The 17,070-nt window shown below is 39.1% G+C and overlaps 1 protein-coding gene across 5 annotated transcripts in view; it reads left to right on the forward strand.

The window, feature by feature from the left end:
- The window catches only part of LOC129748180 (aryl hydrocarbon receptor nuclear translocator homolog), a 238,310-nt gene extending 222,972 nt beyond the window's left edge, over positions 1-15,338 (forward strand). The window contains exons 4-11 of one of the 5 annotated variants that reach the window (XM_055742691.1): positions 24-240; positions 307-504; positions 602-898; positions 969-1,119; positions 4,011-4,298; positions 4,370-4,475; positions 4,537-4,672; positions 12,109-15,337. In XM_055742691.1, the coding sequence (XP_055598666.1) occupies positions 24-240; positions 307-504; positions 602-898; positions 969-1,119; positions 4,011-4,298; positions 4,370-4,475; positions 4,537-4,672; positions 12,109-12,524 (1,809 nt within the window). In that variant the 3' untranslated portion in view covers positions 12,525-15,337. Of the gene's footprint in view, positions 1-23; positions 241-306; positions 505-601; positions 899-968; positions 1,120-4,010; positions 4,299-4,369; positions 4,476-4,536; positions 4,673-12,108 lie in introns of all 5 variants that reach the window. The other 4 variants (XM_055742687.1, XM_055742689.1, XM_055742688.1 and 1 more) reach the window with 4 other exon arrangements.
- Positions 15,339-17,070: the final 1,732 nt, after the last annotated feature.

Raw genomic sequence — 17,070 nt, forward strand, 5'->3', positions numbered from 1 at the left:
AATATTTTTTGTTCGTCTTACAGGCTGGCTGTGATACGGGACGCATCATCTACGTGTCCGACTCGGTGACGCCGGTGCTCAACTACACCCAGAATGAGTGGTACAGCGGGAGCCTTTTCGATCACATTCACCCGGAGGACATCGAAAAGGTGCGGGAACAACTGTCCACACAGGAACCGGCCAACAGCGGCCGGATATTGGATCTCAAAACTGGCACCGTCAAGAAGGAGGGACACCAATGTAAGTGGAACAGATTATGTGAGATCTACTGAAATACTAAGCCAAATGTTTGCCATCTCGTTAAAGCAGCTTCAATGAGATTATGCATGGGATCGCGAAGAGGTTTCATCTGTCGAATGCGAATCGGACCCATGACGCCGGAATCGATGGCCCTGGGACATTTGAACCGACTAAGGCGGAAAAACTCGCTCGGGCCTTCACCGGATGGACACAACTACGCGGTCATGCACTGTACCGGGTACATCAAAAATTGGCCTCCGACTGGTAAGTATTGTCATCTACGTATGGTCCATTTTCAAACGTCCTTTCGATCATTGCGATGCGACCGGAACCCCCTTTGATTGTGATCCGCCAATTTAAGATATGTTTCCAGGGGTGACGATCGATCGAGGCCAGGACGACGATCTGCACAATACCCACTGCTGTCTGGTGGCGATCGCGCGGCTCCAGATTACCTCCTCGACGACGGCCAACGACCTGAACGCGAACAATCCGAACGAATTCATCTCCCGGCATGCGATGTGCGGGAAGTTTACGTTTGTGGACCAGCGGGCTGTGGGGGTGCTCGGCTACCAGCCGGTGGATCTGCTCAACAAGAGCTGTTACGATTTCTTCCATCCGGACGATATCGCCCATATGAAGGAGAACTTCGAACAGGGTAGGATAATTTATGAGTGCAAATTGAGGAACGTAGAACTTATTTTGCAAATTTTTATCCGTTCTTGCAGTGCTAAAGCAGAAGGGCCAGATGTTCTCGGTGATGTACCGGTTCCGGGCGAAAAACAAGGAATGGGTCTGGATGCGGACGCAAGCGTACGCCTTCCTGAATCCGTACACGGACGACATCGAGTACGTGGTGTGCACCAACAGCTCGGCAAAGTGAGTAGCAATTTTTTAAGCAAATTCTTAAAAATAAATTGTTCTTTTTCCATTTAAAGAAATTTGAGCATTAAGTCTGAATCCGAGATCTGATTCAACATTCTGAAATCCAAAATCAGAATTCAAAATCTGAATATAAAATCTGAATTTCCATCTAAATCTGAAATCCAAATCTGGAATCTGAAATCAGAATCGAAAATCTGAATCTGAATCGGAAATCTGAATCTGAAATCTGAATATGAAATTTGAATCTGAAATCTGAATCTGAAATCCGAATCTGAAGTCTGAATCAGAAATCTGAATCAGAAATCTGAATCTGAAATCAGAATCTGGAATCTGAATCTGAAATCTGAATCTAAAATCTGAATCTGAAATCTGAATTTGAAATCTGAATCTCAAATCTGAATCTGAAATCTTAATCTGAAATCTGAATCTGAAATCTGAATCTGAAATCTGAATCTGAAATCTGAATTTGAAATCTGAATCTGAAATCTGAATATGAAATCTAAATCTGAAATCTGAATCTGAAATCCGAATCTGAAATCTGAATCTGGAATCTGAATCTGAAATCTGAATCTGAAATCTGAATCTGAAATCTTAATCTGAAATCTGAATCTGAAATCTAAATCTGAAATCTGAATCTGAAATCCGAATCAGAAATCTGAATCTAAAATCTGAAATCTGAATCTGAATCTGAAATCTGAATCTAAAATCTGATTCTGAAATCTGAATCTGGAATCTGAATCTGAAATCTGAATTTGAAATCTGAATCTGAAATCTGAATCTGAAATCTTAATCTGAAATCTGAATCTGAAATCTGAATCTGAAATCTAAATCTGAAATCTGAATCTGAAATCTGAATCTGAAATCTGAATCTGAAATCTGAATCTGAAATCTGAATCTGAATTCTGAATCTGAAATCTGAATCTGAAATCTGAATCTGAATCTGAAATCTGAATCTAAAATCTGATTCCGAAATCTGAATCTGGAATCTGAATCTGAAATCTGAATTTGAAATCTGAATCTGAAATCTGAAATCTGAATCTGAAATCTGAATCTGAAATCTGAATCTGAAATCTGAATCTGAAATCTGATTCCGAAATCTAAATCTGAAATCTGAATCTGAAATCCGAATCAGAAATCTGAATCAGAAATCTGAATCTGGAATCTGAAATCTGAATCTGAATCTGAAATCTGAATCTAAAATCTGATTCCGAAATCTGAATCTGGAATCTGAATCTGAAATCTGAATTTGAAATCTGAATCTGAAATCTGAAATCTGAATCTGAAATCTGAATCTGAAATCTGAATCTGAAATCTGAATCTGGAATCTGAAATCTGAATCTGAATCTGAAATCTGAATCTAAAATCTGATTCTGAAATCTGAATCTGGAATCAGAATCTGAAATCTGAATTTGAAATCTGAATCTGAAATCTGAATCTGAAATCTGAATCTGAAATCTTAATCTGAAATCTGAATCTGAAATCTGAATCTGAAATCTAAATCTGAAATCTGAATCTGAAATCTGAATCTGAAATCTGAATCTGAAATCTGAAATCTGACATCTGATTCTGAAATCTGAATCTGAAATCTGAATCTAAAATCTGAATTTGGAATCTGAATCTAAAATCTGAATTTGAAATCTAAAATCTGAATTTCAAATCTGAAAATTAAAAAAAAAATGTTTCTTTTTTTTGGAAGAACTGTAATTTTTCACCAAAATTCTAAATTTGTTGTTTGTTAATTTTTCTCCGTGGGGTGCAATACATTAATTTTGACAAAATTTGAAAAGAATATAACAAAAGTAATTTTATATTGTTTTTTCTGTTTCAAATTTAAGTCAAAACCTAATTATAGTCTTTAAAAAAGTTGTTTGATTAAATTTAATTCATTCATATCAAAACTCAAACACTCCTTAGAGATATAAGAAATTTGACTTTTTTGTGATTTATTTTACATGCCAAATCTTAAAAAATCAATTTCGGTGTAGTGAAATGATCCCGGAAGTTTGTTTTTTGAGCATACCTTTTTACGAAAGAACTCCAGATCCTAACGTTTTGGGCATTTTCAAGTTGTTAAAAATATTTATTTTTCAAATTTTTTCAATTTTTACGATTTTATGTAACACATTTTCATCCTAATGTTTGATTTTTGAGGGTATAAACGTCTAGACTTTGAGCATTTTAAGAAACACGGAAACACCTCAATCAATTCAGATTAATCTCAAGTTTTGTGCAGGTCAGTTTTAATTGAATTACACGTATGTGACAGTGGAATGATTTTATCTTCTAATTTTACGACACGGTTTACTTAGATTCTAAATAAATTCAACGTCTTCTACAGTTTTCAGCAAATCAAGAAAGTCGATTTTTGAAATTTAACATAGCCGTTTTCGTTGCCCTTCTTCTAAAAGTGATCGACAGATTTAAGTTTGCTACTGTACCAGTGGTAAAAACGAAAACGCTATAAGAAAATTTAACAGTAAATTCTCCAAAGTGTTTTTCAAGGTTTTTAAAATTTATTTTCTACTTTTCATTTTCAATTTTCCTCAAAAAATAGGGCATTTTTTCCAAAAATCAGTAGAAAAATCACCAGGGCACAACTTGAATAAAAAAAAGTTGTTATGGACCCTCCGTAGTTTTGTTCCCGAATTGTGCGTTGAAAAGAAAAAATTCTCCTCCATAACGACAAATTTTCAAATACGCCTTTTTCAGCTTGAAATTGTTCTAAAAAAAAGCCGTGACATTTGTCTTGTGTAAATTTCAATAAGTATGCCATGTGTTTATGGCAACTTTGGAACTCATCAATAACTTCTCACTTCATAGGTTCATCAAACAAGAAAAAAAAACATTCAAAAAAGTTTGCTAAATGTTTTCCTCCCTACTTGCAGATCTCTCCACTCCAGCCATGAAGCGGTGGGTGCGGCAGATCCGGCAGACACCCCGGTCTCCTACCAGGCCCCGGGCCTAGACTATTCGATGCCAAGCCGGCGAGAATCGACGCCCGCCAGTAGTATATACAATCCTCACAACTTGATTTCACACTTGCCATCACAACAGCAACAGCAACAACCGCCATCAGCCGCCACGGCCGCGGCCGCCAACGCGTCGATCCAGCGACCGGACAGTGCGCACAACTCGGTGCAATATAGCTATAATCCAACGCCCTCTCCTATTCAGTAAGTTGAACTCACTTCGCTTTATTTAAAGAATATAAATTTAACGGATATCTTGTCTTAACTTTTTACAGATATGGTTCCCCCGGTACGCCCGGTGCTTCCGGTTCCCTAGGTCATATTCCCAAAACTAACAACACCTCGCCAACGCCGGCAGCGACCGCATGGTCGTTACGACAGGTTAGACAAAACTCGAATCAAAATCTTTACAACTTTTTAACGCAATACTCTCACTCCCCAGCCTCAACCCGTTACCGAAGGTTACCAGTACAGCGAGCTCAGTCCGAACAGATCGCCAACGGGGCCCACGTACACCCAGCTTAGTGCGACCGGATCGCGGCAACCCTCAACTTATACACCGTCCGCCGGACAACCCGGTAAGTGCCGTCTCAAAACTGTCCACAACAATCAAGCCCCTCGAAGCGATCCCTCGACGTCTTCCTTTCCGATTCCCGGGTCAAGTGGTGGGGGGTGCTCTTCCAGTTGTAGATTCTACCAGGTGCAGCCGGTTTCGGCCTGTCGGCAGTGCAGTGGTGCCAACTGTGGCCAGTGCTATCTCTGTCAGGGCAATTTGTACTGCACCAATTGTAATCATTCCGGGTGCGATCAATGCTCGAAGCTGATCGAGTATCCTGGACCACCTTCGATTGGACCCCCTCCACCGCCATCACCCGTTCAAATGTTCAATGACGGAACTTTTGGTCCGATGGACTTCACTCGAAGCACCCTGATCGAGGAAGAGCTGTGGGACTGCGACGTTCTGACGCCTATGCTTTTCATAATAATACTGCTTGTGACCATTTCTATGATTGTTATATTTAATTGAATAAAAGGTTGTGGGGTTTTGTCTTGATGTCGATTGTTGAATTTGATAATAACAGTTTTTAGCCAATATTTTGTGTAAGTGAACTCGAGTATTAAAGCGAGCGAGGTCCTGTTTACTACTCTGGGTGCAATGGGACGATTAATGCCATGCCCAAGTTTATCCATACTCCAGCTCTGACTTCTGAGCTTTGGTTCCACCATGAATTCCGTTTACGTTGTACTCTGGTAGTCATATCCGCGCTAGTGTGTTCCATGACAATACTCATAAACGAAGTCATGCCCAATATGTGGTCAAACATCTCATCTTGACGACCCAAGATCCATCTTTCTGTCTATCGTACGTCGATCGAAGAGAGTCGCTCAGCCTAGACTCACGCCTGTCACAACACATGCTGACGTTGGGCAACGAATAAATGTTTCCGGACAAAGATGTCATCCCACACCAACTCAAATGATCCTCGGCGTCAAAAGCCACTCTACAAGTTGCAGTTATCTCTACTTTTTTTATATGATTTTATTGTCTAGGTTCACATAGTAGATAAGTAAAATTTGTAACTATTTACATCACGGTCGGTTTTTGGTGTTTCTATAATATAACAAATCATAGCAGCGAACTGTTGAAGAAAAAGTTTTCTACTAAGATGCTATCTGTCTCCAACACATTGTAGGGCAATAAAAATCCGGGAGGACCAACCATTGACCAGTTGGCCTCGCGCATCCACTGCGGTTGTCGTCCGGGACCACAAGGAACACATACCTCGCTGTGCATATACAGTAGCTGACGATTGGGAATGAATAAACCAACCAGTTTAAAATCCCAATAAAAAATAATAAAAAAAAAGTAGCTGACGATTGTGGAAGAAGCTTTCCACCAGTTTACAGATATATACCCGGATCCTCACAACGCAGCACAAACGCTGTTGGAGGCGTTCTACGCATCCAGGATGGCAACTCGAAATCAAACTGTTTGTCAGAGAGTTTTTCTCCTAATTTATACAAGAAGTGAACCAAGGAACTTAGCTGCAATCCAGTGAAAAATCCTGGCAACCCGACTCTTGTTTAACTGTCAAACGGTTAAGAACTGCGTTAAATTGGGTCCAAATATCATCAGTTTTGGACCAATCCTTATGCCAGTTCTAAAATAAGTTGAGTTGAAACTGATAAAATGCACAATAGGCAGTAGACATATCAGCCTTTATTCCAATGATTTCTCTTTTTTTTTCTGTTTCGATTATAGTCGTTTTACCATCTTTATGGCATTCGCGACTTTATCAACGTTGCAGTTGGCGGATCGTTATTGAAAAACTATCCGGTACAACTGTGTTCGATATGTTTACTCTTGGGCTCGAACTCGCGTTTATTCCAATGATGATTTCTTAATATTTCAACGTAACTGGCATAAAATGTGATACGATTGGTGAGCGCAGGAGTTGTCCTCCCAGTATAGCATCATTGCGTATGACTAAAAGAAAGAAAATAAACAAGTTTTCACGCACGTCCTTCCCTATCCCATCATAAGGCAAACGAGGATAGAAGCAATGTGTATGTAGGGCGGCATTAGAAAAACTACGGAGATTTTTTTATCTCCGTAGTTTTTCTAATGCCGCCCTACATACACATTTCCTTTTATAAAACCACCGGCAAACAACCCTCCGGCAGAGATGCCAGTGTACCTGATTTTTCAGGATTTGCCAGATTTTTCGAGGCTCAGCCTGACAACCTGATAAGCCATTGAATTTCTCTGATTTTTTGAAAATAGTATGCCTGATTTGGCCTTTTTTTGCGAATGTGATGAAAAATGTAAGGAACTGGACCCTGCCCTCCGGCGAAGCTGTCCGGCTGTAAGCTGCTGTGCGTGTGTATGTAAACAGTAGAAATGCAAATAACAGGTTTTTTTGTGTCCAATTCCCATTTCCTTTAAAAGACAAAGGACTCCTTTGAAAGGAGGATGAAATAAACCATCAATCAAATACCAGAAAACCAGAAACACTATGACAATTGACCCTCATTCTCCATCTGACATCTGAGGTAGTACACTGGTAAAGTGGTCGTATTACCAAGCCGATATAAGAACGTTGTTGTGAGTTCGATTCTGCTCTTCTGGCAGCATTTTTTTATTTACTTGTTTCTGGGATAAATTATCCAGTACGATGAAAATCTCATGAAATGTTTTTCTTTCCTCGCTTGAATGATTGTTTGTAGAGATCGGTCATGCATCACTTTGCTCGAAAGCTCGAGTTTTTATGCCAGTTGTTTGGAGAGCAATCGTATCAACTTTGGCACAATGTACGTTCAGCTTTGTCAGGGCTTTTAGTGAAATATGACCTCTGGGCTTACACCCTTATTCTCGTTTTCGATCGAATGACATTCGTTCGAAAGTTTCACAATTTCGTATTCTTGTTTTCGTTCGAACGAATGAGAACAGTTCGATCTTTCGAACATCGTTCGTACGAACAAAACGTAGCATTCCGGTTTTCGATCGAATGTATATTTAATATCGGTTGTCAAACGCGAGTCTAATGCTGCGAACCGCATGCGTTAAAACCGCCAAAAAATTTAAAAAATAGAAGAAATATGTTAAATTGGGAGGAAATGAGACAAAAAAATCTGAGGATACAACAAATTTTAATCCAGGTTGGTAGAATACAAAACAACAAAAATTTTTGGTGAATAAATTTCATACGATCGATGTTATTTTTGCCACCGTCTAAGAAACGTTAGTTTTATGCTGCGAACTAAGTAAGGGTGATTGTGAATTGTAGGAAGGTTGTGTTTTAAAATAATAAAATTTATGTGGCTCAAATAAGCATGTCTATTGATTGTTTAGGAACTAGAGTTGAAATAAAATAAGTTTTTATTCAAAATTTAGGAAGTTTTATTTTTGATTGACTTTTGGTCGGTTTCCAATTTTTCACTCCGGGTGGGGGAGCTTTGCAGCAGCACCATCCCCACTACCGTCTGGAATTGAGAACACCTTTGTGGAACCGGAAACACATCGATCTGCTAGGGCAGGCGATCTTATCGGAAGGCGTTCGTTTCGTTCGTTTCTGCTGCTGACGATGTCGGAATTAGCCCCGGCTATTGCGGATGTTTTTTTGCTAACAGTTTTTTGTTTTTAAAACTCACCGGATGAGCACGACAATGATCCACTTTTCGTCTCTTGGGTTGTGTCCCTTAAAAATTCTCTGGTTCTGGACGATAAATTTCCGCAAGACACAGAAAAACAAATTTTAATTCCAATATTTACGTTTAGAATTGTCATTTTCAATCAGGTTGCTGCCCAACAATTTCGACACTCAGAAAAATACTATTATGTATGCCATAAGATTCTCTTATAAAGTGGCGCCATAAGAGAAATCATTGAAATTCATAAGATTGTCTTATGACGCGAATGAATTCTGAAGATGAACACCTAATGTAATGGGGGTTTGATGGTTTTCATAAGAGGCTCTTATGGAAACAGGAAGTCACTTCTAATAAGAATAATTTAAGAAATTTTATGTTGAAAACACTTTATTGTTTTCCGGATTTGTTTGAAATTTAGTTGTTCATGGCTACCATCAGCAAAACCTCAACACCCGGTTCCAACAATTTTTTTTTGTCGCATCCGATTCTTTGACCTTGTGTTTTTCCGGTCCGCGTACTGAAAAGCAAACAAAAAATATTTTGGTTTACAAATACATTAATCGTTCACATCAAAACCATCAACTCAAACTTACCACTCAGAAGATCACAATTATTTTCCACTGTTTGGGAAAACTAATAACTAACAACTAGCGAATGCTTCGTACCGTTAGACGATGGAAAACTGATGGAATGAATGAATGTATTCATTATATTTTCACAATGCCGTTTCTTCTATATTTCATAAGATGTTCTTATGAAAACTGAAAGTATTTCATAAGACTCTTATGAAACACAATTTTGCGCTCTAGAAAGCGATTCATTAGACGCAACTTATGAAAATTTTAATAAGAATTTGCCTGAGTGGAAGTTCATCAGGCAGCACCGAAATTGAACGTATCACGTTCGTACGAAAACAAGAATACCTTTTTCGAATTCGTTCGAAAGTTTTCGTTCGAACGAAAGCCAGATACGCCGTAAACGAGAATAAGGGTGTTAGTAATTCAGCTATTCCATTCCTCGGTTCTACTAACAGGAAGCACTTTAGCTTGTGAAAACGAGAGATTTGTTATGCTTGCTTGCTTTTCTGCTCCTTTCCACTTGAGCTGGGCCCTTATCTACCCAGCAAGCCTCTACACTCAGAAAAATACTATTATGTATGCCATAAGATTCTCTTATGAAGTGGCGCCATAAGAAAAATTAATGAAATTCATAAGATTGTCTTATGACGCGAATGAATTCTGAAGATGAACGCCTACTTCAATGAGAGGTTGTTGCTTTTCATAAGAGATTCTTATGAAAACAGTAAATCACTTTCAAATATGAAAAATTCTCGATATTTCATGTTGAAAACATTCACTTTATTGTTTGCCAAATTTGTTTAAAATTAAATCCTTCATGGTCACCATCAGCAGCGCATCAACAGACGGCTCCATCAAAGTTTTTTTTTGCCGCATCTTAATCTTCGACCTTTCGTTTTTTGCGGATCAGCTTGCTGAAAAGTAAACAAATAATGTATTTTAGTTTACTAATATATTCAACGTTCACACCAAAAACATCAAATCGAACTTACCTTTCTTGAGATAACAATAACATTTAACATTGAAGGAAAACTATAATAACTATGAACTGGCGATTACTTCGTACTGTTAGATGATGAAAAAAAAACTGATGCTATGAATGAATGCGTTCATCATTTTTTCACAATGCCGATACTTCTATTTTACATAAGAACGTCGTATTAAAATTGAAAGAATTTCATAAGACTCTTATGAAAAATTAGTTTGGACGCAAAAAAATGGTTCATAAGATGTATCTTATGAAATTTATAATAAGATTTCCTCTGAGTGTATAATAAAACAAACAAACGAGTTGGGCCCATAACCTGTATAAACAGCGCTTGAGGCATTGGAAATTCTCGTTTGACCTGTTGCTGATTTTCTTCGTGCGACTACTGTTCGGAAGGAATGCAAAGAGTAATGGAACTAACCTCGCACTAATAACAAAACGGCCCCAAAAAAATAAACAAATCTTAAACTTTCATTTTCGCATGTATTCGAGTAAAGAGTTCATAATCAACAAACTCACTTGATCCTAGTAGTCATCAGCTGACACGGGTTCGAAGAGCATCTGCGCTCGGAATGCTGGCTCGTCAGATGCCGAATGTTACAACCAGCAACGTTTCGTGTCACGAACAGACCCTGGCGCTGTACGACGACCGTAGGAAGTACGTTGGTCACCTGGGTAACATTAAAAAAGGTCGCCAACTCCCTGATCATGCGAAAACCTCAATTACTACTCGGCTGACCTGGAGTGCTTGGCCCTGTTCACCGGGATATTTTAAATTCCGCTCGGTTCGGACGCGCCAACGTAGAAAACAGTAAGCTGTGGACAGATCAGCTTGACATCACCTCGACAATTCTTGAGGAATTGAGCCAAAGGCACAACAAAACCCCTTCGAAAAAAAAGCACGTTATTCGGGGCTGTTGTATGCTCGATATCTTCGCTCTTACCAACTGTTTTCGCTGTGTCCCGTTTGGGAATCTAGGTTCGGAATACACAACGTGTGTTAGCAAATTTAAGGTCAACCCACTATATTCCGCTACTGTTGGCTTTGCTTGACGCGCCAGGCTTTCCCCGAGCGAGTTTTCTCCTGCTTTCGATTCACGGAGCCGTTTGTATCCTGGTTTTTTTTTAATCGTAACCGGATTCGGATGGAGCAACCTGAGCAAATTACAGAACACGTTAGTGCACGTTGTTTGTACGCAACTCATCAGAGGCTCAGAGGCGATCTATTCGGCTAATCGCCAGCGAGGAACTGTTCGCAGCGATGTTGGCTCGAGATCTTCAATACACCGCGCCCTGGGGACACTTCTGACTGCTTGTTGTCTTCCGAGATTCCCCCTGCGTCGGACGCTCACGAATCCAAGCTGTTTACCTCAACTTTTTTTTTCGTTTTTTTCCACACTGAAATAAACGTTACTCCCGGTAACTTGTTTTTGAGGTTATATTCGAGCGAGGGTACTAAAAAATTACAAAAATATGAAAAATTCAAAAAGTTGAAAAATAAATTCAAAAAAGCGAGAGTGGATGCGAGTCTCTCGTTCAGCCAGTGCAGCACATAGCTTAAGTTTGCACACCCACCTTAAGCGATTCCTGGAATCGAGTGATTCGATTATCGTCAGCTCACGCGCGGCGCAGAATAAGAGCCATTAGCTTGATCTTCACATGTTGAATAATGATATAGAATGTCTAACGATCTGACGATCCTAAAAGGGTAATTTAAGCTTTGTTGGCTGTTACGAAGAGAAGCTTCACTTTTTGAAGTTAGTCCTTTAAATCCTAATGAATGTTGAAACAACTTTTTATCAACTTGAACTTGGTGCGCCTTCCATAGATGAGGCTGCCTTTTTTGACCCTCAACTATCCCTTGGAGGCCTATTACAAAGTAAACTTGGACTATTACGAGGCACAGGTTCAGAGCCAAACATTTCATTCCACGGTTGGCTAAACTTCCCCAAGGACTCGCCAGGATGTAATCACTCGCCGTTCGACTAGTATTTCACTATCCTTACTAAAGCTTGAGAGGGTTCACCTCTAATCTATGTATGTGGTCGTATCTCCAAAGTGGATCGACGAATGTATCAAAATCTTAAGCTAGAGACGTCATCAAAAGGTAGGGAAAACGGAGATCTCTTGGTCGTACATTTGCAAGGTTAGCAGACACGTTTTCGCTCTAGATAATGAAGAGGCAGAATATCTATTGACGTCCTTCTAGACCTCTGGAATTTATGTACATTACTATTAGCTGCTCTACGTTTATAACGGGTTTATGATCATGACCATTTCTTCTCTTTCCTTGCAGGCATTTGGAGCGGCTGGCAGGCGCACCATCCAGCGGCACCGGAACCGATGCAAACGAGCAGTAGTAGCGGGGCTGCCCCTGGAGCCGGCGGCAGCAGCAGTAGTAGCAACAGTGCACCCCAGGACATCCCGCCAGAGCACATGCAACAGCATCAGCAGCACCACCCGCACCTGCAGCAACATCACGGTGGCCATCATCCTGCACAGCATCATCCGCACCATGCGGCACACCACGCGGCAGCAGCAGCCGCAGCCCATCATCACCATCAGGTGCACCATCCGGGCCACCATCATCCGGGGCAGCACCACCCGGGCCAGGGTCACGAACTGTCCGAGATGCTGCAGATGCTGGACCAGAGCAATGCGACCTCCTTCGAAGATCTGAACATTCACATGTTCAACACTCCGTTCGAATGAAATTTGCTGTACTACGGTTATAACAGCTATAACCAGTCGACGGCGGCCGCGGCCTATCATGGTGGAGGCGGAGGAGGAGGAGGAGGTGGTGCCGGTGGAGGCGGGATCAGTAGTGGCCACGGAGTAACGTCGTCGGCAACCGGGGTTAATAGTGGCGGCAGCAGCAGCAACAGTAGTAGCATTAGCGGATTGATGGGTGGATTTGCCAATGGGAACGGCCTGACGACCACGGTCGGTGGACTGGGCAGCGGTTTCGGCGGCTACATCAATGATCAGCTGTAAATAAGCAGGAGGAAGGACGCAGAGACGCGTGTAAATGTAAATGAGATGAGAAAACTTTTTTATATTATAATTACCAACTTACACCCCCAAAACACAAAGTCACGCTCAATAGATGTCGTCACCATTCCACTGAAGAAAAAAAAAACGGAGGAAATCAAACATTTTATCAACATCCCCTTGGAAGCTAAAAATAAAAAAATGCAGGCATTAAGCAAACAATTCGCGTAGATTTCCTAACAATCTTATTAAATCTGGAGAGATCTGCCAAATGACCTGATTAGACGACATTCAGTTGGAAAGCTTAGAAACAGAAAAAAAACGCAAAAATGACCGCAAATTCAACGAAGGCCACTAGTTAGGCAATTGATTAGAATAAACGAGAAAAAAAGGCAAGACAAACAACAAATGAAATGTGCTGCGATTGAGCTGTCGACTGTTACACCGACTAGGTCGTCCTACGAATAGGTACTTGTTTTGTTTAAGAACCAATTCTGTCCGCGCGTGCTCATATCCACTTCTACCAAGCAGCAATAGATGTTTGTGAACAAAAAAATAAGTTCGTTCTCACTGAACAGTTTTTGATGTATGTTTTTTCACTTTTAGTTATTTTACGAAAAATTGTTTATCCCCCGCAGAAAATTTAGCAAAGTATCTAGGCAAGAGAAAAGGGACGAATCTGGCGAAGAAAAGTTTCTTCGAAGAAACATCGACTAGAAAGTGGTACATTATACGGAAACAAAATTTTCAAATTCTTCAATGCAGAAACGAATGCTTCGAACAGCTGTGTGGATAATTTTGTAAAAAAGTATTCAATTACGATTCCGATTTTATTTCTCAGAAAGCAAAAGCTATATCATCACACACACGTTTATAAAAAAAATCGCAATTGAAAAATTCAAACATTTCGAACAAACAGCACCAAACGCATTCGTTGGATAAACATTAAGAAATTATTAAACTGTAAGAGAATGCATGGCAAAGAATAGAAAAGCGAGATTGAGATGAAGAAGGTAGAAATCTTTTTGCTAGGTCTAATGATTATGTAAGTTAAATTTTATTTTAATAAAAGAAAAAAACCGGACAAAATTCATCAGAGGAAAATTATTAAACTATACATAGGTAAAACATTTCGCTACGATTAACTATTAAGAAACCGAAGAATTCGTTTATTGTATAGACACACAGCAGAGGATATAAAGGATTAGAAGGAAACCATTGAGCTAGTTTAGTTTAAGTAAAGAAAAAGTGTAAAGATTCCTAATCAGTTTTCTCCGCATCAGCGCAGCAATAGGACATAATTTATATATATCATGCCCGTGAAACATAGTTTGAAAATAAATTCATCTTCCTCCACATTTTTGTGAACGCAACAACATCAACCAATAACAATAGTTAAAAAAAATAGAACACAAGAAAGTAACGACGATTGCCATCCGGGAATGAGTTAAGTTCTTTTTTTTTTAAGTTTGATCGACTCCCTCCCGGCAACCACTAACTGATAAATCTGTACAGAAGCAACTACCATATAAACGCAAGAAAGCAAGCAAGAGTGATCCGAAATGCTCCGAATCCGAGCGGTCGGCTGAGCTCTCAACCCCAGACAGACTCATGACAAGTCAAGCATTTAGTTTAGAAAAAAAAAACCGACAACAGCCAAGCGAATCATAATTTATTTGTAAAGTAGTTAATTTGTCCAACTCCCCAATTCATCATCCTTCGCCCGCAATTTTATACTAAATACTAAGTAAAAGCTCCTTTAGTTAGTTTAACTTCCCTTCAAACCTTGTTTAGCCGAAGGTGTTGAAAGCTTCCCCACCTTTTGTCCGTTTTGTGAATAGAAAGTTAAAAGAAAAAGTAAGACAAATCCATTCAGTTAAAATAAAAAGAAAATGGGTATCGAACGTATATTTTTCCGAAAAGCAATGCAAGTCTTCAAAGTAAAAAAAAAGAATTGTTTTTGAGTTTCAAACGCAAAACAATCCAAAACCGAGCAACATCGAACATCTAACTTCCAATATTGATGAGACAAACACACATAACAGACCCAATCCATGGGGTGTTTAACAGTCGTACGTGTTCCAACAATTGTTTTGTCCTGCGCTAGGTTGTATATGTGTATGTATTGGACAAAGGTTGCAAGAAGTAAAGAATCAAAAACCGGAAATTTAGCTACAATTATATTTGAGGAGAATTTTCGAATGGTGAAAAAAAATTACAAATGAACGTAAAAATTAGGCAAATGAAAAAAAGATTTCGGTTCGGCACGCTATTAAGGCAACACACACACAAGACAAAAAAAATCAGCAGCAAAAAGAGGAACTTAAAAGAAAACTTATGTGTACGATAAATCGGAACAAAAAGCAGTAAATATTGCAAAAATAAAGAAGCACTTACCTTACACAAGCAGCAAAAAAAAAATATTAGCTAACCCCTCATTTGTATAAAAGAAAGAAAAACACAATTAAAGCAGGATTTTGAAAAAAAAAAAAAGATTGTATAAGTGAAAAAATGTTCTCTTTTTTTTAAAGTGGAATCGAAAAAAAGAAAGGAAAAATATCATAAATAAAAAAAGAAACGATATACCGTTTAATAAAAATTTACACTGGGTCTTTTTGCATGAGTTCTAGACTATCCGAAACCAGTTTTTCTCCATTCAGATTAATCGTTGAAGAATTCTGAAGTAACCGGCAACGATTCGAAATAGGTAACCTATTGGTGCGCAGAATCTTCGATGCGATTTTTCCCGTTCTACTATAGAAAGAATTTCACAAGACTCTTATGAAAAAATTTTCTGGACGCAAAAAAGCGGTTCATAAGACGTGTCTTATGAAATTCATAATAAGATTTCCTCTGAGTGTACATGCTTCATTAAGGGCATACGATGGCAAACATGTGCCCAAATCGGTTTCGGCGAGAGGTCAGAATCGACATTTTTGTTGGGTTTGCTCAAAATTTCCACTTTTTCTCGCTATTTTATGATGTTCTCGCAAAATGTATGCATAATGTAGGGCGGCCTTTAGATATAAGATGGACACCTGTATACTTTGATAGACAGATCGCGATCTAAGAAACGCGCAAAGAATCATATTCGCTAGTCCGTTCAACTTACGTCACGGAATCGCGGAATGTAAACGCGATACTCGAGTGTGAATTTTAACTCAAAAAGCAATTTTGCTTTCTCCAACAAGCCAAAGGCAGCACTTTTTTGTTTTTGAGCTTCGATAACGATAAAAAGGAATGATCCTTCGAGATTTCGGGCGTATTTCCCTACATCATCGACTATCGAAAAACGGTCATATACTTTTTTTAAGGTTGGCCCAAAAAACTGATCTAGGCAACATTTCAGTTCAATCGGAATTTCTTTAGAGGTGTCTCAAAGTTTCGACTTTTTTTATACGAAATGACTTGAAAATGTATAAAACATCCAGACCTCGGTTTATCTAAAATAAAATAAATTTGTCATACATCGATTTTCAATCTTTAATCGAAGCGCTCTCTGGAGCCACTCTTGAGTCTCTGTTCTCATTTCTAACTTGCAGCGCTCGTTCGCTTTTGTTCAGATCCACTTTCTTTTTGAATTATCTAACGACCCGCAGGGTGTCACCTCTGCAGGTATATGAACTTTATCCTCGTGAACTATCAAGACGCATAGTTTAAGGTGGTTTAAGGAAAGGTTGCCAGATTTTTTTTCAGCACGTAACCGGGCCAAACAAACCCGGGCAATTTGATTTCAAAATTGACAACCAAAAATCTGGGAAATATTCGTGCAAATTTTGTCGAGATCCAAAGGCTTTAAAATTTAGATTTTAAAGCTGTGAAAGGTGTGAATTTTATTTGCCATGTGTCAAAGTCTTTATCACAAGTGTCGGTGCTTTGTTTTTTTTTTCAGATTCACTCTTCAGATCCGACTCACTCAACTCTATCACACGGCTTAGCATGTACGAGATCTTGTTAGCTTTTGAAATAGCATCAGGTATATGTATTCAGTTAAGAAATTAAGCAGATTCTCAGAGTGGCTCCAGAGAGTGATGTTTCAGGAAGTGTACCTTTCTTACACAAGGAATACAAATGAATTGAATTACAAATTGATTCAACACTCTAAAATATTTTTTGCCTTCAAATTCACAGACCTCAAAGTCCAGGAAAAAACTCCCTAATCAGACCTTTGAGTGTTAATTTAACACTCTTTGTTTAAAACCGCTATATCTCACTGGTTTCTCAACCGATTTTTACAAAATTTATAATTTTGGAAACCTCGTAGTGT

Source organism: Uranotaenia lowii, chromosome 2 (assembly GCF_029784155.1).
Source record: "Uranotaenia lowii strain MFRU-FL chromosome 2, ASM2978415v1, whole genome shotgun sequence".
Lineage (NCBI taxonomy): Eukaryota > Metazoa > Arthropoda > Insecta > Diptera > Culicidae > Uranotaenia > Uranotaenia lowii.